Here is a 25,228-nt window from a genome sequence, read left to right on the forward strand (position 1 = left end):
TGCCTACCCCCGATAACCTTTCACCCCCCCCTTGTTAATCAAGAATCTATCTAGCTCTGCCTTAAAAATATTCAAAAAGCTTAACCTTCCTACTTGTGTAATCAATTCCCCTCACAATAAATGATAATGTTCAATTAGCTTTCCTGATTTCCTGCTGTATCTGCATACTACCCTTTTGTGATTCATGCACTAGGACTCCCAGATCCCTCTGAATCTCAGAGCTCTGCAATCTCTCACCACTTAGATAATAAGCTTCTTTTTTATTCTTCCTGCCAAAATGAATGATTTCACATTTGCCCACATTATACGTCATTTGCCAGATCTTTGCCCACTCACGTAACCTATCTATGTCACATTGTAGCCTCCTTACGTCCTCTTCATGATTTACTTTCCTACCTTGTTACTACTTGTTACTTCCTCAAAGAATTCCAATAAATTAGTCAAACATGATTTCCCTTTCACAAAATCATGTTGACTCTGCCTGATTGAACTGAGATTTTCTACCTCCTTTAATAATATCCATCCATCCATCTATTTTCATGCCGCTTCTCCTGGTGAGGGCCACGATGGCAGTAAGCTGAGCAGGGCCAACCAGACTTCCCTTTCCTCAGTGACAGAATGCAGCTCCCCCTGGGGGATTCCAATATTTTCCCTACGACGGACATTAAGCTAACTGGTCTGTAGTTACCTGCTTTCTGTCTCCCTCCTTCTTGAACAGAGGAGTCACATGTGCTATTTTCCAATCTGATGGGACCTTTCCAGAATCTAGGGAATTTTGGAAAATTAAAAACCAATGCATTACTATCTCAGCAGCCACTTCTTTTAAGACCCTTGGATGAAGTCCATCAGGACCAGGGACTGTCAGCTTTTAGTTCTAATAATTTTCACAGTACTCTTTCCCTGGTGATTGTAATTGCTTTAAGCTCCTCCTTCCCTTTCAGCTCCTGATTCACAATTATTTCTGGGATGTTATTTATATCTTCTATTCGTGAAGACACATCCAAAAAATCTATTCAATTCATCTGCCATTTTCTTATTTTCCACTATTAATTCTCCATTCTCACTCTCTAGATGACTAATGCTCACTGTATTTACTTTTTTCCTTTTTAAATAGCTGTAGAAACTCTTACTATCTGTTCTTTTATATTTCTAGCTAGCTTTGTTTTGTACTCTAATTTCTCCCTCGTTATTAATCATTTAGTTATTCTTTGCTGTTCTTTATCTTCTGTCTAATCTTCTGATCTGCCACTCACCTTTGTGGAATTATATGCTTTTTCAATTTGATACTATCTTTAGCGTCCTTAGTTAGCCAGGAAGGCTGCATCATTCCCTTAGAGTCTTTCCTTCTCTCTGGAATGTATCTTTCCTGAGTATTCTGAAATATCTCCTTAAATGTCTGCAACTGCATTTCTACTGACCTATCCCTTAACCTAATTTCCCAGTTCACTTTCACTCTGTCTACATGCCCTCATAATTGTCCTTATTTAATTTTAAAACACTAGTCCTATATCCACTCTTCTTTCCCTGAAACTGAATGTGAAATTCAATCTTATTATGATCACTGCTACCTAGGGGCGCCTTCACTATGAGGCCGAGGTGTCAGCTGTGGCTCAGTTCATAGCACCCTCGCCTTTGAATCAGAGGGTTGTGGGTTCATGTCCTACTCCCGGAAACCAAGAACTGTGATTGTACTCAAAAGAGTTGCAATCTGTGACTGTTGATAACTCGAAAGAGTTTCACTATGAGGCCATTAATTAATGCTGTCTCATTCCACTTTGACTGATCTAGTAAGGATGGCAGCTTTCCTTCCATAAAGGACATTAGTGAATCAGATGAGCTTATACAACAATCAATGATAGTTGTCATGGTCACCGTTACTGAGACTAGCTTTATAATTCCAGATTTATTAGTTGCATTGAAATTCCACCAGCTGCCATGGTGGAATTTGAACTCATGTCCCCAGGGCATTAGCTTGGGCCTTGGACATTATCACTACATCACCATCACCTCAGGTACTGGAGAACTGTGTTGAATTCTGGACACAGCTACTCAGGATAGAGCCTTGGAGGGTGTGCAGTGCAGAATGATAGCACAGTTAAATAGTTTAAATTATGAAGATGGGGGCATAAACTAGGTTTATATTCCCTTGAGTGTAGAAGATCAAGGGGTGATTGAATTGAGATGTTTTAAGATGATTAAAAGATTTGTTGAATTGACGGAGTGGAACTATTTCCTCTGGTGGGGAGTCTATAATGACAATAACAATAACAAGATTAGAGCTGGGTCATTCAGGGGTGATGTCAGGAAGCACTGCTTCACACAAAGGGTAGTGGAAATCGTGACTCTCTCTCCCCAAAAAGCTGTTAACGCTGGGGGTCAGTTGAAAATTTCAAAGCTTATATCAATAGATTATTGTTAGGCAAATGTATTAAGGGCTATGGAACTAAAGGGGGTAAGCAGAGTTGTGTGTACAGATTAGCCATGATCTAATCTGGGGTTCGCTTCTAGAGGAATAGAATTGAAAAGCAGAGATGTTGTGTTAAATTTGTAAAGAACCTTGATTAAACCACATTTGGAACAAAAGAATAGAGAGACAATGAACAAAGTTCAAGAAAGATCAGGAATATTCCACAAAAAAGGAGGCTGAACAGCAAACTGCTAGAGGTCTTTAAAATTACAAAGGGATTTGATGGGGTAGATATAGGAAATATCCTTCCATTTGTGGAGAAAATAAAACCATGGTGTATAAACATAAGATAGTCACTAATAAATCCAATAGGGAATTCAGGGGAAACTTCTTTGCCCAGAGAGTGGTGAGAATGTGGAACTTGTTACCATGTGAATAGTGAGTGAGGGGCAGAAGTCCCGTCTCCAGTCAATTAACGTTCCTCAGTACGTTAAATAGCTGTGGGGCTCAGGGTGACCAATCGTCCCTCACTTTACGGGATCGTCCCATGTCTGAGTCCTGTGTCCAGGGCTACATGGTGCCAGGACGCTGCTTGTCCCTTAATTCGGACCTTTCAATTCTGGACATGAGCAGTACCATCTCCCCTCCCTCATTTGTGCACTCCCACAGCTCCGGCAGCATTCCTCGCACCCCACCCCACTCAGACGGACCCCAATGGCAGGGTGTCTCTTAATTTTCTCCACGAGAGTTGGTCACCCTGACAGGGCTGTTGTGATCGGTGGGGATGCATCTCTCGCCGACTCTTTGGGTTGCAATCCCGCCATTCGTAAAATCCAGCCCCCGTGTCATTCTAACTGAACGGTGGATCAGGTTGGGGTTGAATAGTCTACTTCTGTTGTTTGGAATGATAGGGACCCAATTTTTTTTAAAAATTCTTTCATGGCAGATGGGCATCGCTGGCAAGGCCACCGTTTGTTACCCATCCCTAATTGCCATTGAACTGAGTGGCTTGCTAGGCCATTTCAGAGGGGCAGTTAAGAGTCAACCACATTGCTGTGGGTCTGGAGTCACATGTAGACCAGACCAGGTAAGGACGGCAGATTTCCTTCCCTGAAGGACAGTCATGAACCAAGTCGGTTTTTATAATTGATGATAGTTTCATTGTCACCATTACTGAGACTAGCTCTATATTCCAGATTCTGTTTCTGTTTTGATTCTGTTTCCATTGATCTTTACTCTTCCTGTCTCTGGCTGCAGGATCTGTGCCTCTATGTGGGTTATACCTCCTCGGTTTACTGCACGGCCTCAGTGCTGACCCTGGCTGCCATAGCCCTGGACCGTTACCACGCCATCATCGACTGCTTGCAGTACAACTCGCAGAGCACCGTGCGCCGGACAGTGGCCACCGTGGTCTGGATCTGGCTGCAGTCTGCCATCAGCAGCTGCCCTCCGCTGCTGGGCTGGGGCCGCTTTGGCTACTCACCGGCCATCTACAGCTGCTCGGTGGAGTGGACAGACAGTCTGAGCTACACGGGCTTCGTGGCCGTCTTCTCTTTCCTGTTGCCCGCCTCCGTCATGATCTTCTGCTACGTACGGATAGTGAAGGTGGCCCGGGGGCACGCCAAGAGGATCCACCACATGGAGAACCAGCTGCAGCGGAGCGGGGGTGGCCGCAGCCCTGGGCCCGAACGGCCAACCTTCTCCCGGTTAATCAGCAGTGTCAACTCTCGGATCATCTCGGAGGAGCATCAGAGCGGCGGCTGCGACCTCAGCCATCACCCTCACGGTAAAAGGCCGGACATCTTCTCCAAGTACAGCTCGCCAGGCCGCGAGCACCATGGAGCTTTCCGCCTCTTCCTTGTTATTTTTGCCTTCTTCTGCTGCTGGGTGCCCTACGAGGTGGTGGGTTTGGTCCAGGCTGTGGAGACAGCGCTGAGTGGCAGTGGCGGGCAGCCCTCCCGCATCCCCCCCGGCCTGGTGACCGCCGTGCACTGGCTGGCCCTGCTGAACTCGGACATCAACCCGCTGCTCTACGCGTTGCTCAGCAGGCGCTTCCGCAAGGCCCTGCGGCACTGGCAGCGACGGCTGGAGGCCAAGGTCCACCTGGGGGGCCCCCCGCCAGCCTCCCGGTGGCGGGACGAGGAGGAGGAGGCAGGGGGCGCCGCTGCCGTCTCCCTCTTCCAGGCCGGGCTGCACTCCAACCAGAGGAGGACCAGCTCCAACGCCACAGGGATAAGCCAGCTCAGCCCACGGGAGGCCCGGCTCCAGGTCCGCTCCTGTTCCGTCTTCTCCATCAGCTCCTTCCCCCATAGCCTGCCAGACGAGCACTTGGACGACTTTCTGGCGGCTCAGATCTCCGGCCCAGCCCCTGCCAACTCTCTGCTATTTGCACCACCTGACAGGACATCTGACAGCCACAGAGACTTGAAGGATGACATCCCTGCCTCTCAGTACTTAAAAGTCCCACAGCTTCCACCAGAGACTGACACCATGCTTTTACCTTCACAAACGTTCAGTGAAAAACAGCCATCTACATATGTATTTGGAAATATAACAGTTAAGGTTGAAAACGATGCAATTGACTTGTAGATGCTTTACACTTTCAATATTGCCACGTATACTTGAACCTTGTATGTCATTTAAGGAGTTTTCTCTCCTGTAGACAATGGACGTGCCAAAGCAATGAGTCTTTTACATTGTCAGGTATTGACTCACTGATGGGAGAGACATCACTTTCTAGTACAAAGTGCAGGGTACCAGCCCATAATTGTAGTACAGGTACGATACAACGCCACCAGAGACCTATTTCACACAGGATCTTTGCTGGTCAATAGAGAGAAAGAAAGAAAGAGGCAGAATGAAGAAAGAGACGTAAGAAAAACATGTAAGATTGACATACAGGAGAAGGCCAACAGGTCCATTTTTAAAATTCTTTCATGGGGTATGGGCTTTACTGGCAAGGCCTGCATTTGTTGCCCATCCCTAATTGCCCTTGAACTGAGTGGTTTGCTAGGCCATTTCAGAGGACAGTTATGAGTCAACCACATTGCTGCGGGTCTGGAGTCACATGTGGACCAGCTCAGGTAAGGACAACAAATTTCCTTCCCTAAAGGACATTAGTGAACCAGATGGGTTTTTACAAGAATCGTTGATAGTTTCATGATATCCGTTACTGAGACTAGCTTTATATTCCAGATTTTATTAATTGAATTTAACTTCCATGGGGTTTGAACCCATGTCCGCAGAGCATTAGCCTGGGCCTCTGAATTACTAGTCCAGTGACATTACCACTATGCCAGTGTCTTTCCTTATACCTGCTCCACACTTACTACACCCCATCCCCAACCCCCTCCCCTCTTCACCCGTTGTCAAATAATCTCCTGAGATAGACAAACAAACAGAAAGAAAAAACACAATAAGGGAATAAATATTTTGGAAAATTAAACTTGCATCCATCAGTCTCTATTGAATTTGGTCAAGATCTCAGAGGTGAAAGGGCACAAGCGTGCTAACCATCTTTTGCAAATTAATTCACATTTGGTCTGTGCTAGTTGCAGTGCATTTGAAATGACTGTGTAACACCTCAAAATCGCCTACAATCCCACATGGATTGGCTTTCTCCACACTGGATAGATACATGGAGCAAGTGAGTGCTGATGTGGTGCCAATTTACACTTAACACCTTCCACACATCAACTGGATGTTCTTTGCACATCTTGCAGAGGGTTCACAATGATGTGGCTCTGCCCCTAGTTTATTGTACTTGACTCCAAAAAGAAGCCCTTCCCTTCAATCATGCCAATTTTCATAATAATATCAAAATCCTGCAGATGCTGAAAATCTGAAATAAAAACAGAAAGTGCTGGAAATACTCAACAGGTCTGGCAGCATCTGTGGAGAGAGGGACAGAGTTCATGTTTTGAGTCTAGTACAACTCTTGTTCAGAAGAAGGGTCATATTGGACTCAAAATGTTAACTCTGCTTCTCTCTCCATAGATGCTGTCAGACTTGCTGAGTTTTCCCAGCATTTTCTGCTCTTATTGTCAATTTTCATGTTTTGTTTAATGGGCTATAAAGGAATGTAAACTTTTTTATGTGGTTAGAGATATGAGATCGAGGAATGGAAGACCAGCTCCACATTTCAGTTCAATATCCTAGAGCTGAACTGAGACAAAGGACAAGGTTGGGACTCACTCACCATTCACTTGCACAGCGTTAAAAATCAGGCCCAAAGAGTGAGGTGCATTCTAAATCACTTAGTGTTATTTGTTGTATGATTACTTCATTAGCTGGTAAATTAGTATGTTTTGGATGAGATAAATAAGTTATTCAAGTCTTGTGGTGACTGTTCAGAACCTGCGGTATAACAGCTAATGGTCATGAATACTGATTCTAGGGCTAAATGGCCTACTCTTGTTCCTATGTACAAGCATTAATGGTCAAACACTAATGAGTTAATCAATTAAATGACATTCCTTTGCTATTGTAATAGTAGTGTTAACCTGATTACTTTAAATGGGTTAATGTCTCTGTTAAATTAATGGATAAAGTAATGTCATCCAGCTAACGCCCAACTCTACCTCTGCACCACCCCTCTCAACCCCACCACTGCCTCTGCGCTCTCTAACTGTTTGACTATCTTGCAGTCTTGGATTAACCGTAATTCTCTCCAGATAAACGTTGGCAAGACTAAAATCATCCTCAGTCCTCCCCCAACTCCATCCGCCAACTCTGTACCCTCAACACTAGCTCCATGCTCCCACCCATCCTGGCCACCATTCCAGACTGAATCAGACTGTTCAAAATGTCATTGTTCTCAAGCTGAGCTTCCAACCCCATATCCTCTCTGCCACAGAGACCGCCCTATCTCCGCCTCCGTAACATTACCTACCACCCGCAGTTGAAACCCTCATTGACGCCATTGGTACCTCCAGACTCAATGACTCCCTGGCCGGCCCTCCAATCTTAATTGTCCATAAACCAACTCATTCATAACTCTTCTTCTGGTATCTCACAGCAAGTTACACTTACCCATCAGAACCATCCTTTCCTACCTACATTATGTCTGGTCTTCCAACACCACAAATGTAAAACTCTTATCCTTATGTTTAAGTGCCTCCATTGCTTTGCTTGTTCCTATCTTGCTAACCTCCTCTGGTGTTGCAACCCCCCAAATTCACTGCTTCTCTGAGTCTGGCCTCCTGAACACAGCCCATCAGTGGCCATTGCCTTCAGCTGCCTGGATATCAGTGTGGGATTCCCTCCCTAAAGTCCTCTCCTTTAGTGAGGCCCTCCTTAACCCATGTCAATAACCAAGCTTTTGATCATCTTCCCCAATCTTCTCTCCTTGGCTTGCCTTGGATCCTTACAGACTTGGGACATTTTTTCTACATTAAAGGCTCTATTATTAATTCTAGTTGTTGGTATTAAATATTTTTACAAACCATTGTTTTATTTAACATGGCTCATTTCCTCTGCCTAAATGTGAATTTCAGTCGAATGCTTCAAGTTTTTTCTTGCCACCCTGACACCAATTCCTGAAACACTGAAGGTTAAAACCTGCAACACGTAGAGTAAGAATGAATGTTTCTTCAAACATTCTGTTTCCACAAAAAGCCTGTGGGTCATTGCTGGTTGGGTTGCTAGGTGATGGGCTCATGAAATGAAACAAAATGGGTACAGACAAATCCTTGTCAATAAGTACTCCCGACAGCACAAACAGTTTGCCCAGAGGAACTCACTGTGCCTTTCCTGTTAAGAGACACCGTATGAATATTAGTTGACTGTAGTTCAATTGACAATAAAATTGCTTCAAAAAACACTATTCAGATGGTCCTAACATTCACTAATGTGGTAGGCCAGCTGCTGATATATAGTGTGTCAAATGTTCTAAAGGTCACCTAAGTTTTGGTTATGATTTTGGACAAGGAGAACCATTTAAAAACATAAGAACAGAAGAAATAGGAGGAGTAAGCCTTCTGGTCCCTTGAGTCTGGTCTACTATTCAATAAGATCATGGGTGAACTTACAAAAAGACATTGAAAGACTACGATGCTTTTCACAAACACCGGATGTCTCAAGTGTTTTACAGCCAATGAAATACTTTTGAATTGTAATCAATGTTGTAATGTAGGAAACACTTCAGCCAATTTGCACACAGCAAGCTCCCACAAACAGAAATGTGATAATGATCAGATAATCTGTTTTTGTGATGTTGATTGAGGAATAAATATTGGCCAGGACACCGAGGATAACTCCCCTGCTCTTAGAAATAGTGCCACGGGATCCTTTATGTTCACCTGAGAGGGCAGACCCGGTTTAACATCTCATCTGAAAGACAGCGCAGCATGCCCTCAGGACAACACTGGAGTGTCAGCCTTAATTTTTGTGCTCAAGTCCTGGAGTGGGATTTGAACCCGCAATCTTGTACATGTTGATACAACTGAGTGGCTTGCTGCTTCATTTCAAAGCTCATTTAAGAATCAACCACATTGCTGTGGGTCTGGAGTCACATGTAGACCAGACCAGGTAAGGACACCAGATTTCCTTCTCTAAAGGACATCAGTGCACCAGATGGGTTTTTACGATAATCGACAATAGTTTTATGGTCATGATAAGTTGAGACTACATTTTGTTAAAATTCTAGATTTTTTAATTAATTGAATTTAAATTCCACCAGCTGCCATGGAGGGATTGAACCCATGTCCACAGGGTCCACAGCCTGGGCCTTCAGGATTACTAGTCCAGTGACATTCCCACTATGCAACCACCTCTCCTCCAGGGCAATTAGGGATAGGCAATAAATGCCCCTCTAGCCAGCTATGCCCACCATGAAAGAACAAAAAAATCCAGAGACAAGAGTGCTATAAACCAAGCCACAGCTGACATACATCAAGAGCTACAATAACTTCACTTTTGGTCCCAATCTCAATTTCCCTTGATTCCTATAATGCCCAAAAATTTATCGATCTCAGTTCTTCATGGTTTATTATCAGTGGCTAAAAAGTATGGACCTTGTTGCTGAGGGGAAAACTGCAGGTTGCCCATTTGGGGGGTGAGGGGTGTAGAATAGGCATACCCCAAACACCTCACTTTCTTTCTGATGATGGAGGACAAGAGGTTCCTTGTTGCACATGAAGTCATTACACCTACTGTTTCAGTGGCTGCACATGAAGGATCATTGCAGCTTTCAGCTCCCGTTTTAAGGGTCAATTTTTAAGATAACAAATTGTGCATTATTCCCAAATTAGGGAGGGAGCTGCTCCCAGCTCTTCAGCTATTCAGTTTTGTGACCCTGTAGTGCTAGTGGGTGGCTTTAAATTCTGATTTTCAATCACTAGATGGTACAGACGAAATCTGAAATGTATCATGTAGGAATTATAAGCAGGTCATGCCTGTTTAGTCAATTTACTTGGATTTTCAGAAAGCATTTGACAAGTTTCACATGTGATTCTTTTTTGTTTGAAGATGATTGAGGTCCATAAAATTGTTGGTAATATGTAAATGGTGGAAAGTATATCTTCCATTTCCTCACTGGAAACTGCCTGCCCACCCTTATTTGGTGGGTAGTTTGTAGAATTGACATCACCATTGGCAAGAAACTGAACTGAACCAAGCCATATAAATACTGTGGCTACAAGAGCAAGTTGGCTGGCAATTCTTTTTTTTAGTCATTCACGGGATGTGGGCTTCACTGGCTGGGCCAGCATTTATTGCCCATCCCTAGTTGCCCTTGAAAAGGTGGTGGTGAGCTCCTTCTATGGCAAGTAACTCACATCCTGACTCTCCAAAGCCTGTCCACCATCTACAAGGCACAAGTCAGGAGTGTGATGGAATCTTCTCTACTTGCCTGGATGAGTGCAACTCCAGCAACACTCAAGAAGCTCAATGTCACAAAGGACAATTAACCTGCTTGATTGGTACCCCATCCATCACTTTAAACATTCAGACCCTCCACCACCGATGCCACAGTGGCAGCAATGTGTATCATCTACAAGGCGCACTGTAGCAACTCACCAAGGCTCCTTCGACAGCACCTTCCAAACCCGTGACCTAGAAGGACAAGGGCAGCAGATGCATGAGAACACCACCACCTGCCAGTCCCCTCCAAGCCACACACCTTGGAAACATATCGCCGTTCCTTCACTGTCGCGGGGTTAAAATCCTGGAACGCCCTTCAAGAAGGTGGCTCACCACCACCTTCTCAAGAGCAATTAGGGTTGGGCAACAAATGCTGGTCTAGCCAGCGACGCCCACATCCTGTAAAAAGAATAAAAATCAGGAGGAATTGCTTCACATCCTAATTTTCCTTTCCCCCCAACCTCCCATCTGCCAGTTTATGCTCGATTACTGGTGCAAATTATTGGGAAGGGAATTCAGTTTTAATGACTTTTACCAATAAATAGAGGAGGCCAGACTTGAATGGCGTGGATTGTACGGTTGAATTAGTATCCAGGAGAATTGGTTTTACCTTTGTCTGGTTATCTCTCTCAAGAGATTGAATGGGTTGGATAACATCCAGAGATGGGGTAAATTGTACACAGCCTCTGAAGGGCGAAATGGATTTTTCTAATTTTCTTAAACGTAACATGTTGAAATACCGTTAAATTGCTCTGCATACACCAGCAAGAAATGCATTTAGTGGGGCTGTTTTTTCAATATATGCAAAGGGTGTTAAATGGGAAGTAATATATAATCGCAAATATCCAGGGGTTGTGCATTGACCTGAAACGTTAACTCTTGTTTCTTTCTCCACAGATGCTGCCTGACCTGCTGAGTATTTCCAGCATTTTCTGTTTTTATTCCAGATTTCCAGCACCTGCCGCACTTTGCTCTTCTGACAAGAATTTTGTTATTGCCTTTTTCAGTAAAGGTTTAAGTTGCTGCTTGTCATTGTCACCATGTCTACATTTCACGCTCCCCTCCCCCCCGTTTTTAAACTGAGTTTTATATAAGAGTCACATTCTGACTGGGTGAGTCACTAGTTACTGCTAATTATAACACTTATTTAAATAGTCCGTGTGAGAAACAAGCTGCACAGTAACTGTGCTTTTGAACGGTACTACAGAACCACTGATTGGGCTGTTTCAATCCAATGGTCTGAATAAAGCACATTTAAAAATCACAAGTCCTGTTTTAATTCTAGGGCAATAAAAATAGCATATTGACTGAAATTTAACTCTTCAATTCCAGTTAGCTGTGATTGGTTACTTTTGGTTCAACCAACTGGTTTGAAGTTTTACTTTTTGTACACATTATATATAATTTTACTTAACTTTATGGTCTTAATGAACTTTATACATAGAATAACAGAGCAGGCAGTGTGATATGGAAATAATTGAATTGAGGTTCCTGTGATGCCCTTGCAATTGAGTCCAAGATTAAATGTGAAGCCATTCATTTACTCTCAAATGCTTCTAACTGGTTTGAAGGGTGGTTGGATAGGTGGAGTTGAAACAGAGAGGGTAGGGGTGTTGAAAGGAAATGGGCACATTGGAAAGGAATGGGGGGTGCTGCTAAGGGGTGGAGGAGTTGGAAGGGGAGATTTGAAAGGAGTAGCGGGGAGTTGGAAGGAGGTGAGGGTAATTGGAAGGAGGTGAGGGTAATTGGAAGGGGTGGGGGAATTGCAGGGGGTGGGGGAATTGGAAGGGGTGGGGGTTATTGTGGGGGATAATTGTAAGGGAAGAATTGGAGTGTGGTGGGGGAAATGGAAGATGGGTGTTGGAAGGCATATGGCCTTGGAAGGGAATGGGGAGTACTGGGGAAAGGGGTTGAGGTGGATAGGGTTATCCTATCCTTAAAAATATCTTTAAGGGAGTTTATAATTGACAGGATTAAAACGCAACTGAAGAATATGATGATGTTTTCGCAGAATTCACAACAAGGAGTTTTAATGCCTAAAATGAATTGAATAAATGCGCTCTTCCTGCCTAAAGGAAACAAAGAAATAGTTTTTTACTATTAAGAATTTAACATGTTCACAAGGATAGAATGGCGGTTTTACAGACACCATTTACAGCCACGTTACTTTGAGTTCTGTACGTGATCTGGACAGTTCCTTCTCTGACTACTCGCATATTGAATGCATTTATAATCAATGTATTTTTGCATCATTCATTACAGTAAAATTATAGAGTGCTCACATTTGAATAGAAGAGAACAATAGTATAGATATAAATTAAAATCGCCTCTAAATTCTCCAAACAATGTGCCCAGTTTTAATACTAAGATAAAAGCAAAATACTGCGGATGCTGGAAATCTGAAACAAAAACAGAAAATGCTGGAAAAACTCGGCAGTTCTAACAGCACCTGTGGAGAGAATGTTTCGAGTCCGTATGACTCTTCTTCAGAATCGTGTCGGAGAGAAGAACAGTACTTCTTCAAGGTAGGCATTTCTGGAAGAGAAGTGGCGGTGAATTAAACGCTAAGATAAAAGCAAAATACTGTGGATTAATGCTGATTAGGCACTTTACAGCCTTCCAGACTTAACATTGAGTTCAACAACTTCAGACCATGAACTTTCCCCTCCATCCTCACCCCTTTTTCCAATATTCATTTTTATTTTATTTTTTATCCATTTATTTTTATTTAGTTTCATTTTTATTCATTGTTTTATCTCCACCTTTTATCCTATTTTCAATCTTTTTTCCCATCACCTCCCCCCTCTCCCACAAGGGCCATGTGTCACTTGTTCATGTTGTTTTTTTCCAGAGTGCTTACCCTTGTCCTGCTATTATCACATTCTGCTTTCTTAATGCCACCATCAGCGCCTCCTTTAGCCTGTACCACTACCAGTAATACCTCCTTTGTCCTTTTGTTCATGACATCTTTGTCAATCTCTCCTTAGCTCCCACCTATCGCTGGCCTTCTATCCAGCTTCACCTGCTCCATCCCCCTTAAACAGTATAAATTTCATTACATTTTTACTTCTTTTTAGTTCTGAAGAGTCATATGGACTCGAAACGTTAACTGTTTTTCTCTCCACAGATGCTGTTAGACATGCTGAGTTTTTCCAGTATTTTCTGTTTTTGCCCAGTTTGAATGTTTATTTTGAGGAAAATAAACACAGTTTGTGCAGCAGCCAGAGATTTTCAGAAGTAAAAACTGAAAATGCTACAAACTTCATCGGCCTGAAATGTTAACCCAGTCTCTCTCCAGAGGTGTCTGACCTGCTGAGTATTTACAACATTTTCTGTTTTTATTCCATAGTTCCAGCATCTGCAGTATTGTGCTTTTGCTTAGATTACTGACATTTGCAACCACTTGAGAACAAGGCATTAAGCTGCTTGGGCTGCAATTTCCCCACCCTAACAATGATCCTATTGTTACAGTGTGTGGCTATTGATATATAAATCCCACTCTGTTCGCTATTTTTAACAAAAGCACTGTACCGTTTAAAGTGAATTGTTCGGCACCTCAATTGAAATAGGATAGTGTGATGCATGTACGGAGCACAATGTAGGGATTTTTGAGTCTGTAGCCCATGATTTTCTGTTCATTCATTTTAATAGGTGGAAAACCATGGGCTGCGGGCTCAGAGTTCCCTTGTAAAACCAGACTTCTTACTGGTTGCCCCTATACTGGTGCTATTATATGCAGAGTTGTAATTTCAAGTCTCTTGCCTCTCGATTCTACCTTTTGATAACAGAGTATGAACACTACTTATTCCAGTGAATTTGCTATTTTATCAGCGATATTAACCCATTTAAAATTAGTGGGTTGATGCTTTCATTAAAATAGTGAAAACAACATTAATCCAATAGTTAAAGTCCACCAATATCCATTACAAGCCTACCGACTCCCACAGCTACCTCGACTACAGCTCCTCACACCCCGCTTCCTGTAAGGACTCCATCCCATTCTCTCAGTTCCTTCGCCTCCGTCGCATCTGTTCTGATGACGCTACCTTCAAAAACAGTTCCTCTGACATGCCCTCCTTCTTCCTTAACCGAGGTTTTCCACCCATGGTCGTTGACAGGGCCCTCAACCGTGTCCGGCCCATCTCCCGCGCATCCGCCCTCATGCCTTCTCCTCCCTCCCAGAAACATGATAGGGTCCCCCTTGTCCTCACTTATCACCCCACCAGCCTCCGCATTCAAAGGATCATCCTCTGCCATTTCCGCCAACTCCAGCATGATGCCACCACCAAACACATCTTCCCTTCACCCCCCCGGCGGCATTCCGTAGGGATCATTCCCTCCGGGACACCCTGGTCCACTCCTCCATCACCCCCTACTCCTCAACCCCCACCTATGGCACCTCCCCATGCCCACACAGAAGATGCAACACCTGCCCTTTCACTTCCTCTCTCCTCACCGTCCAAGGGCCCAAACACTCCTTTTAAGTGAAGCAGCATTTCACTTGCATTTCCCCTAACTTAGTCTACTGCATTCGTTGCTCCCAATGCGGTCTCCTCTACATTGGAGAGACCAAACGCAAACTGGGCAACCGCTTTGCAGAACACCTGCGGTCTGTCCGCAAGAAAGACCCAAACCTCCCTGTCGCTTGCCATTTTAACACTCCACCCTGCTCTCTTGCCCATGTCTGTCCTTGGCTTGCTGCATTGTTCCAGTGAAGCCCAACGCAAACTGGAGGAACAGCACCTCATCTTCCGACTAGGCACTTTACAGCCTTCCGGACTGAATATTGAATTCAACAACTTTAGATCTTAAACTCCCTCCCCCCATCCCCACCCCATTTCTTTCCCCTCCCTTTTGTTTTTTCAATAATTTATATAGATTTTTCTTTTCCCACCTATTTCCATTATTTTAAAATCTACAACTAATACCTTGTCAGTCTTTCCACCCCACCCCTACTAGAGCTGTACCTTGAGTGTCCTGCCATCCATTCTTAATTAGCACATTTTCTTAGATAATATCACCACCTTCAACACCTCTTTGATCCTTTTGTCTGTGACATCTTTTGATTATCTGCTCCTATCACTGCTTGCTTGTCCCTACAACCACCCCCCCACCCTCAACTTCTCTCTCCCCACCCCCACCTTAAACTAGCTTATATTTCACCCCTCTCCTAAAAAAAAAATGTTCTGTTGAAGGGTCGTGAGGACTTGAAACATTGACTCTTTTCTTCTCCACCGATGCTGCCAGACCTGCTGAGTTTCTCCAGGTAATTCTGTTTTTGTTGTAGTTAAAGATCTGCTGCATTTCAATTACTGCCTTATTTCATAGGTACATCCTGACTTGGAAATATATATATTCATTCGCTGTCGCTGGGTCAAAATCCTGGAACTCTCTTCCTAACAGCACTGTGGGTGTACCAATACCACATGGACTGCAGCGGTTCAAGAAGGCAGCTCACCACCACCTTCTCAAGGGCAACTAGGGATAGACAATAAATGCTGGCCCAGCCAACAAAGCCCACATCCCGTGAATGAATAACATATGTATCCTAGGCATTATTAATAGGGGCATAAAGTATAAAAGCAAGAAAGTTATGTTAAACTTGTATAGAACACTGGTTTTCCTCAACTGGAGGATTGTGTCCAATTCTGGGCACCAGTTTAGGAAAGATGTGAAGGAATTGTAGAGTACAGAAAAGATTCTCAAAGATGGTTCCAAGGATGAGGAACTTCAGTTACGTAGATTGGAGAAATTGGGACCATTTTCCTTGGAGAATGTTTGAGAGGAGATTTGATAGAGGTATTCAAAATCACAAGGGGTCTGGACAGAGTAGATAGGTAAAAGCTGTTCCCATTGGCGGAAGAATCGAGAATAAGAGGGCACAGATTTAAAGGTAATTGACAAAAAAATGCAATGGAGACGTGAGGAGAAACTTTTTCACACAGTTGGGATCTGGAATGCACTGCCTGAGAGTGTGGTGGAGGCAGGTTCAGTTGAGGCACTCAAGAGGGAATTGGATTATCTGAAAAGGAAGAATGTCCAGGGCTACCGGGAGAAGGGCAAGGAGTGGCACTAGATAAATTGTTCCTACAGAGAACCAGCACAGACACAAAGAGCTGAATGGCCTCTTGCTGTGCTGTGACAATTCTGTGATTCTGAATTCTCTGATACATAGGAAATGGTAGACGGGGAAAAAGACCAACATCCAACTTATTCACCTTCTATCATCCTGATTGTCACATGACAATGATAATGTTGACTAATCATAGCAATCAATCTCTATTAGTCCACTGCAGATACGACACAAGGAAAACTCCAGAAAGGTTTGGGAATCATAGGTTCAAAGTCACCTGTTCTTCCCAGCTATGCATCTTTTTCCACATCCTGTCTTAAATTACTCATATACTGTACCCTAACACTTTCAGGTTTTAGTAGCAAAGTAGTTATGTTACTGGACTAGTAATCCAGGAATATGATCCAGCCTCACAAACTTAAATCCTATCATTGCAGCTGGGGAATTTGAATTCAGTTAATTAAATTAATCTGAAATTACAAAGTTAATATCAGTAATGGTGAAACTCTCATAAAAGCCCATCTGGTTCACCAACGTCCTTTGCGGAAGGAAATCTTCCATTCTGACCTGGTCTGGCCCACGTGACTCCAGATCCACAGCAATGTGGTTGACTCTTAACTGCCCTCTGAAACGGCCTAGCAAGCCACTCAAGTGGTATCCCAAAACCACTATGCTTGCAACAGCTCAAGGCAGCAGCTTACCACCACCTTCTCAAGGGCATTTAGTGATCAGTAAATGCTGGCTTTGCCAACGATGCTGCCCACACTTTGTGACTGAATAAAAAAATGTAATTTTCACTTCAATGAAGGAATGCTGCTTCCACCATCTCCCTTGGAGTTAGTTCCATTGATTCACCACTGTCTCATTCAAACATTTTCAGAGAATATATAGCTCAAAAAATGTAAGTATTTTTCTCCCTGTATTTTGATCATTCAGTCCCAAACTGGGTGGGGTCCTTCAGATGTGGGGTGATAAAATATTTATTCAATATACCTCTTGACTGGTCCAAAACAAGACCGGGACAAGATTCTCCTTTGGTCCCCAGACTTGTAAAAATCCACAATTTTAAATCACAAAGTTCTTGCAGGAAATGGAAAAAGAAACATGGCAGAAATACAGGTTGAGGGCTGAAGTGGGATGTCCTTCTGAACACTATTGGGGACAGCAGAGTTAGCTTTGCTACTCAATGTCCCATCCATATTCTGTAACCTCAGACTACTTAATGTTGGAACTAGGGGTAATTACTGAAATCGTTCACTTAAATCAGCAAAAGAAAAATACTGATATATAATTCAACATTGAGAACAATGTATAGACTTTATTTCTCAAAACACCACCATGATTGCAGTAAGATACAAAAGTTTATGATTTACAGTACTTAATTTGTCATTTTTGCATGAAGACAGTCCAAGGGTCAAATGGACCACAGATTCATCCAGTAGCCCCGATTGTGGGTCCAGTGAATTAACTACTTGAAGTTTCATTATCCAGCAACTTTTAATTGGAGCAAGGTGGGGGTATAATGTTGCCAATGCACCGATTAAAGACATGAGATAGAAATACAAGTGGAACTGAGCCAGGAGGAGTATAACAGTGAAAGCTATTTACAGCAGCCATTCCCAGAGCGGGCAGGAGGAAGGGATTGGGAGGATCTATCTGGTCGCTTTGCATCTAAGACATATGGGGAAGATTTTCTCTGGTTGCTATTTCCAGTGAAATGGTAAAGGCGTTCTTTTACGATGGCTGAATGTGAAATGGGAACTGAACAAAATGGTGTCCCTGCCAACACATGGTAGTCTTCCCCACGATCTTTATTTACAGGCTGCGCCACGCACATACTGGTTTCAATCTGATTAAGCAGTGACGTTTCTTTGGGTACAATCTGTGTTGCCAGTAGGATTTCAGTAAAATATAACAGCGTGAGAGTGAATTGCTCGCATTGCACCCACTCGAGCTTTGAAAAGAGACATCCAGCAGATTCTATTCTTTGAAAGTTAGCTTGTACTTGAAAAGGGGCATGTCTGTCACTGGCGATAATAGTGAGAGGAGCAGTTTAAAAATATCACACAACATTTAAGAGTATCAGCTTAAATGCGTTTTTTGCCTAATACATTGGAATCAATATGTTCACTAAACCTAATGATAGCACTGAATCCGTTTCTGTCAAGGTCCTTAGCCTGACCCTGGATTGTTTAATTCACTTTCTCCATATGTCAAAAATTAAATATATGTATATATTTCTCCAAACCCGTGTGCTAGCTGAATATTTTGTGCTATATGTAAATATTAAATGAAGGCTATTTGAAACTGCTCCTCTCACTATTATCGCCAGTGACAGACTTGCCCCTTTTCAAGTACAAGCTAACTTTCAAAGGATAGAATCTGCTGGATGTCAAGATTTCTCAAGACCATTTTCTATAAAATTGCTTTGCTTTTAAAGTGTACAGTTAAAGGGGGAATAGTATCTATTTAAAATAAAATAAATATATTTTAATAGTTTAATCATGAATATGGGGAGTTCTCAGCCGACAGGAATCCAGCTCATGTTACACTGGCACGCCAGCAGGGGGAACGTTATCTCCGTACTGCATTCAGCCATTGGCAGATGGCCATGTCTAGTTAACATTCTGATGTGCTATTCTTGGCTAGAAAATTCAGGTCTCACAAAATTAATTTAAAAAGCGTTGAGTACGATTTTAAAAATATTTTATTCAGTGATTGCGCTAGGCTTTCTGAGACTGACCCTGTGTGTTCCAGGTTCCCCAGCCAGGGGAAGCAACCTCTCAGCGTCTACCCTTAAGAATTTTATATGTTTCAATTAGATCACCTCTGACAAGGAATATATGAAAAGCATAAAAATTCCATAAGATTAACGCATAAAGGGGAAAAAAAAATCAGTAACTTACGATTGAAATGCTTTCCAAGCGCATTAAGAGACAGGAGAAAGGCATTCAACCCATCTTTCTCAATGCGATGGGCGGATGAGAAATTTTGTACCACGGGTACTTACCACAGAGTTTTACATTTTGCCCTTCAAAACCTGTCTTATATCTGGAGAGTGCACTTTGAAGTAAGTTAACAGATAGGTGGTCACAGCTCAGTCACTGGGGCAGGACGAAATTTGCAGTGATTTAAGTGGATCAGGCAGCAGAAAAGTGAATCGCTTCCTCGGTGCAATTTTTTTCTACACCGCACTGCGACCAAAGTGCTAAATAGACTTGGCAATAACCGATAGTGGCACAATGTGACAGCAAGATGATCAGGGTATCATTCCACCAAGAACATAGTGTAATGGTGTTCTCCTAGGAACACGATATCTTCTGCTTGCTATCTGTAGTGAAATTGTAAATAGTCAAAGGTTATGATGGGTAGACTGGAAAGCGGAGTTGAAGCCACAATCAGATCACCCATGATCTTACCAAATGGCGGAGCAGGCTCGAGGGGCTGAATAGCCTACTCCTGCTCGTCATTCGCATGTCCGATATAAAACATAATTACAATTTCACTATAAGTACTGGAGAGAGGAAGTCTTAAGCCATGAGTGTACACAGTTGTAAACACCCTTTTCCAAAATGTAGCCGTGCAAGATTGGTAAGTCGTGACTGACAGCAACACTACTGATGGCCGGCCACTGCTGAAACTGGGAGGAATTGTTAATTACAAAGGTCACAGCCACCGCCCACCAACCACAGCCGATCCCTCAACTGTCGACCTCCTCAGCAGCTACAAGTAATTTTAGGGTCAAAGGTTTCAGCTACTATGGAGGGTCTGTCACAGCAGGATACTGGCAGCCATCTTGTCTCTGAAGGCTGACTGCCCCAGCATCGCCTCCACTGCAGATGGTTATAGTTTGGTGACATTCACCTGAGGCTGAAATCCTTCCCTTTGCATTTTCTCCTTGTATTTCAAATAGTCTCTTCTTTTGTCAAAATATTTTATCTGATGAAGAAAGAATAGAGTCAGTTAGAACTTAGCCAATGGCAATGTAGCTCATATGTTAAATAATAATAGATTCTATTCTTTTATATTTGGCGAGGGAAGTGCTGATGTTACTCAGATCTTCTTCAGCAGGGAACAGGGCTCCCCGTCATTACTGCCGAGCCTTATTGCCATAACACATAACCCAAAGGTCAATAGCACACTAACCATTTAGTCATTACGAACCATGCAGTATTTTTTTTTCCTTTATTCTTTCACTGGATGTGGGCATCACTGGCAAGGCCAGCATTTGTGGCCCATCCCTAATTGCCCTTGAACTGAATGGCTTGCTGGGTCATTTCAGAGGGCAGTTAAGAGTCAACCACATTGCTGTGGGTCTGGAGTCACTTGTAGGCCAGGCCGGGTAAGAATGGCAGATTTCCTTCTCTAAAGGGCATTAGTGAACCAGATGGGTTTTTACAATAATCGACAATGGTTTCATGGTCACCGTTTGAATCCGTGTCATGCATTAGCCCGGGCTTTTGGATTATTAGTCCAGTGATGTTACTACTACTAACAACCCCCCCTACCCAAATTGGTCCAGTTGGTAAATACCATACTCCTGCCACGACAGATCATCACTACTGTGCACAAAGGTTCCTTTCCTTATGGAGAGCACAGGGCGGCATTTCAATCATAAGTTACTGATTTTTTTCCCCCTTTATACATCAATCTTATGGAATTTTTATGCTTTCCATTTATTCCTTGTCAGAGGTGATCTAATTGAAACATATAAAATTGTTAAGGGTAGACGCTGAGAGGTTGCTTCCCCTGGCTGGGGAACCTGGAACACACAGGGTCAGTCTCAGAATGAGGAGTCATCCCTTTAGGACTGGGGGAATGAGAAAAATCTCAGAGTTATGAATCTTTGGAATTTTCTACCCTAAGGGGCTATGGATGCTCAGGCGATGAGTATGTTCAAGACAGAGATCAACAGATTTTTGGGCACTGAAGGAATTTAGGGATATGGGGATAGTGTGGGAAAGTGTTGTTGAGGTGGAACATCAGCCATGATCTTGCCGAACAGTGGAGCAGGCTCGACGGACCAAATGACCTAATCCAGCTGCTATTTCTTATATTCTTATGGTCTGTCACACCTGTAGTACTGCTGGCTACCCCGCAATTGTGAGTGGATGTGTGGTGTGGTCTGTCACTTCTGGAAAGCAATAAAGTCTTTCTCCAATTTTTCTGCTCTTCTCTCTGCCCCCCCAAACTATCCCGGCCCTGGCAGAGCGGCTGAAACAGTCTCCTCAATTATGCCACGAACTGATGGAACAAGATTTCAGGCCCAACCCTAACCCTAACCTTGGAGGGTTAAAGCTCTGGCATCACAGCACCACCTACTGGCTAACAGCTTTTAACAGGCAAATTTAATTTCTACCAAACAGGTAGCGAACTCATCAGGTCAAAGTAAATGGGATTGTACTTTTTAATAACTATAGTACCATGATCCATAACAAATATGGTAAAATACTGAATTCACATCCTAGGTGTTAAATATTTGACTAAAAAAATAGAAAATCTGAAGTAAATTTGAAAATGTTGTAGACATTTCTATCCAAAATATTTAGATGCCTTTTCTCTTATGGTTACATACTTCCAGCATTTCTTCTTACACAAAATATTTAATTACTTCTAATAAAATGGGTCCATTAGGGCAGGCCTGTCCGAGCTTTTGTCAGAATGACCGAATAGGAGAGCATCATGTAGCCTCAGGCTCTTGTATATAGATTAAACCCATGTTCCTGTCAATTTGCACACATCTCACGTCGCTAACAGGTTTAAGTTTTATTCCCCCTGTGAGGCACCAGTGCTAAAAATAGCCCTCAAAGCAGAGTAGTGCAGAAATCTTGATGTAGAAATGTTGCAGTGAAGCGAGACTAGGTTTGTTCTATTTGGATGTGTTAAGATTGGCTGAATCCTAAGCCTTAAACACCTTGTGTCATTATTTAAAAGGGAAGCAAGACCTCAATTTTAATACTCACCCATTGCTGTGGGCAGCTGCTCTCAAATACCGTTCTTAACTTCTGACACTCCGAAGAATCCTTATTACTCTCATCCAGACACTGCCAGTACTTATCCCTCGCTCCCCAACAGGTCTTCCTCTCCTCTGCTGTTGGAGCAGTCATTCTTCCTGGGAAATGATTACTGTATATCCACATTAATTTATATAAGTTAAGGCTTTCTCAAGTGTCTCTGAGGACCTTCATTAATACACTGGCAGAGATCAAATACAGCTCTTTTTCACTCATTCACAAGATGAAGGCATCACTAGCAAGGCCAGCATTTATTGCCCATCCCCAATTGCTCTTGAGAAGGTGATGGTGAGCTGCCTTCTTGAATACAACTAAGTGGATTGCTAGGACATTTCAGAGGGCACATAAGGCTTATTGATGTGAGCTTTTTACTTCGGGCTTATTTAATTCAAATTCTCGAACAAGTGTGGTGGGATTTGAACTCAAGTATTTGGATCATTGGCTAGATTGCCAGTGCAGTGACATAACCACTATGCTACCGCACCCCATATGCTATGCATACATCAGTTTAATTCTTCATGCGATGTGGCCGTTACCCAGCCCTAACTGCCTTTGAACTGAGTGGCTTGCTTGGCCAGTCATCCACATTGCTGAGGATCTGGTAAGTAGGCCAGACCAGGTAAGGATAGCAGAGTTCCCAAAGGGCATTAGTGAACCTGGTGGGTTTTTACGTAGTCACCATTACTGGGATTAGATTTATAGTTCAGATTTATTAATTGAATTTGAATTCCACCAGCTGCCGTGGTAGGATTTGAACCCCTCTCCCCAGAAAATTAGTCTGGGCCTCTGGATCATTAGTCCAGTGACATTACCACTACGCCACTATCACCCCAGTATCAATCCAGCAGCATGAGCTAACACAGGACTGTATGTGATGCAATTATAATATCTCATTGCGTCATTGGCACAAACCAAATTTTTATGGTGCAAAGATTTTCTTTTAAATAAAACTCTTTTCCACCTCATTTGTTTTCCTCAGTCATACGGACTTGAAACGTTAACTCTGTCTTTCTCTCCACAGATGTTGTCAGGCCCGCTGAGGTTTTCCAGCGTTTTCTGTTTTTGTTTCAGATTTCCAACATCTGCAGTATTTTGCTTTTATCATTTGTTTTCCACTTCTCTCCGCCTTCCCTGAAGCACCTTCCCCTCTCAGTGATTCCCAAACATGAGTGTTCTCACATGCGAAATGTGCAAAGTGAAGGCTACCCACTTCAACAAGAGGACAGGGAAGAGGGGGGAGAGGAGGGGGAACAAGGAAGATTGGGCAAGTCAGATCCAAACCAAATCACATGCATGTAACTTGGATGTTCCATGCAGTAACAGGGAGTTGTGAAGCAGCCTTGTCGGACACTGGCAGATCAAATGTCTTCCTTAACCGGTGTTTGAAAAGAAAGGGAAAATGCTTTTTAATTCAGCAGAGAAAAAGGGAAGAAAATTGTCAAGACAGAAGCTTTAAAAAAAACAAATAAGATAAACTGCACACCTGCCTGTCCAATGGGATGATAACTTCCATTATCTGCTAATCCACAAATTATTTTTATTTGGGGGGAAAAAAAGCAAGTGAGCAAAGCAAGCTTTACCAGGGCAACTTTAGACCTGAGAGTCACACAGAATCCTTGAGGTTATATAAAAAGCTGCCTTGCCCAGTTCTCCAGCCAAAGGCAGGTCCTTGGCAACTACTCAACCAACCTGTAAAAGCTGGGGCTGGCTGGCTGTCAGGGGCTGGGAAGTGAATCCTAGAGTCACCCGGGGTGGACGGGCGGATATTTTAATTTTTTTGCAAGAGAAGGAGATGGTTTTATTGCTGCAATAATTCTTCTTAATTCCCAGGCACAGAGATTCGGGGGCGGTTTACCGGGGGACACAAGTGCGGCCCTTGTGTTGGGGGGGACGTCGACTCCGATTCAATTTAACGGTCGCCATCACCGGGGAATTGTGACGATATTAAGGTCCTTAAACCAAGCATAACAGTGAATAGAATGTTATCCATTTTACAATTACTTTTTACCTCAAGGCTCCTCCCGCTTCCACCACCTTCACTCCCCCTCTAGGCTAAAAATGGCGGCGGCGTCGGCGTTTCAGCGGTCGAACATGATCGGAACTGATGGCCAGGGGAACGCGGGGTCGATGGGAGGAATTTACGTCATGGACGAAGCAGTTCCGGTTACTTTGGAGCGTCACGTGAGGCGCCGCCATCTTTCATCAAGGCATAATATTCCAGGAGATTTCTGATCATTTGGATTACCAGTGCCTTTGACCATGATCTAGGCACATCAAAATATTATAGCTCATATTGTTACAAGAAAATTACTGACACTACTAATGACTCCAATTCGTGAATTACAAGTTCAGATATGATTGTTTCATGTTGATTCATAATTTTCAATAGAGATTAATGACCTACTGCATGGTGATCACAAGATGGACAACAAATGAATGAGATTATTTGCCCCATTTTAGTTTGTCCATTCAAAATAAAAGACCTATATTTCCCCACCACCTCATCTAACTTACTAGTAAGTTGAGTGCATTTTAACTCTGCCACCCTATTTGGGTGAAAGTAGAGCACCGAGATTAATCAGCAGAGGCTTCCTAGGATGTCAGTGTGATCACGCATTAATGATGATTTAAAGCATAGCGCTGCCTTGTGAGGGAAGGAGCTATTCTAGCTAAAAATAAAAGCAAAATACTGCAGATGCTGGAGATCTGCAATAAAAACAGAAAATGCTTGAAAAACTCAGCAGGTCTGGCAGCCTCTGTCCTGAGAGAAACAGAGTTAACATGTTTCTAGTCTTAGCTCTTCCACCATCATCGTCAAAAAAGTCACTAGTTCTGCTGTTGGCCATGGCTCGTAACCCTAAACATGGGACCCTT

At 43.1% G+C, this 25,228-nt stretch overlaps 2 protein-coding genes across 3 annotated transcripts in view; one reads left to right on the top strand and one right to left on the bottom strand.

The window, feature by feature from the left end:
* LOC144689915 (5-hydroxytryptamine receptor 1D) overlaps positions 1–6,896 on the top strand; it is a 45,656-nt gene extending 38,760 nt beyond the window's left edge. The window contains exon 3 of the mRNA XM_078557423.1: positions 3,665–6,896. Within this exon, the coding sequence (XP_078413549.1) occupies positions 3,665–4,996 (1,332 nt within the window). The 3' untranslated portion in view covers positions 4,997–6,896. The remainder of the gene's footprint in view (positions 1–3,664) is intronic.
* Positions 6,897–17,626: 10,730 nt separating this feature from the next.
* On the bottom strand, positions 17,627–24,488 carry coa6 (cytochrome c oxidase assembly factor 6). Of its 2 annotated transcripts, none has more exons than XM_078557425.1 (3): positions 24,363–24,488; positions 22,304–22,466; positions 17,627–20,279 (listed from the first exon to the last, which is right to left on the bottom strand). In XM_078557425.1, exons 2-3 carry the CDS (start codon positions 22,445–22,447, stop codon positions 20,184–20,186), a joined length of 240 nt encoding a protein of 79 aa, XP_078413551.1. In that variant the 5' UTR covers positions 22,448–22,466; positions 24,363–24,488; the 3' UTR covers positions 17,627–20,183. The 2 variants fall into 2 exon arrangements, with proteins under 2 accessions (XP_078413551.1, XP_078413552.1); XM_078557426.1 differs by having other exon boundaries at positions 22,304–22,452; positions 24,363–24,475.
* Positions 24,489–25,228: the final 740 nt, after the last annotated feature.

Source organism: Cetorhinus maximus, chromosome 14, assembly GCF_964194155.1.
Source record: "Cetorhinus maximus chromosome 14, sCetMax3.hap1.1, whole genome shotgun sequence".
Taxonomy (NCBI): Eukaryota; Metazoa; Chordata; class Chondrichthyes; order Lamniformes; family Cetorhinidae; genus Cetorhinus; species Cetorhinus maximus.

Bases quoted from the DNA above. Each gene is read 5' to 3' on its own strand.
- coa6 (XM_078557425.1), bottom strand. From the start codon at position 22,447: ATGACTGCTCCAACAGCAGAGGAGAGGAAGACCTGTTGGGGAGCGAGG. The intron at 20,280-22,303 runs GTGAGTATTAAA...TTTCTTCATCAG, and splicing joins GCAGCTGCCCACAGCAATGG to ATAAAATATTTTGACAAAAG.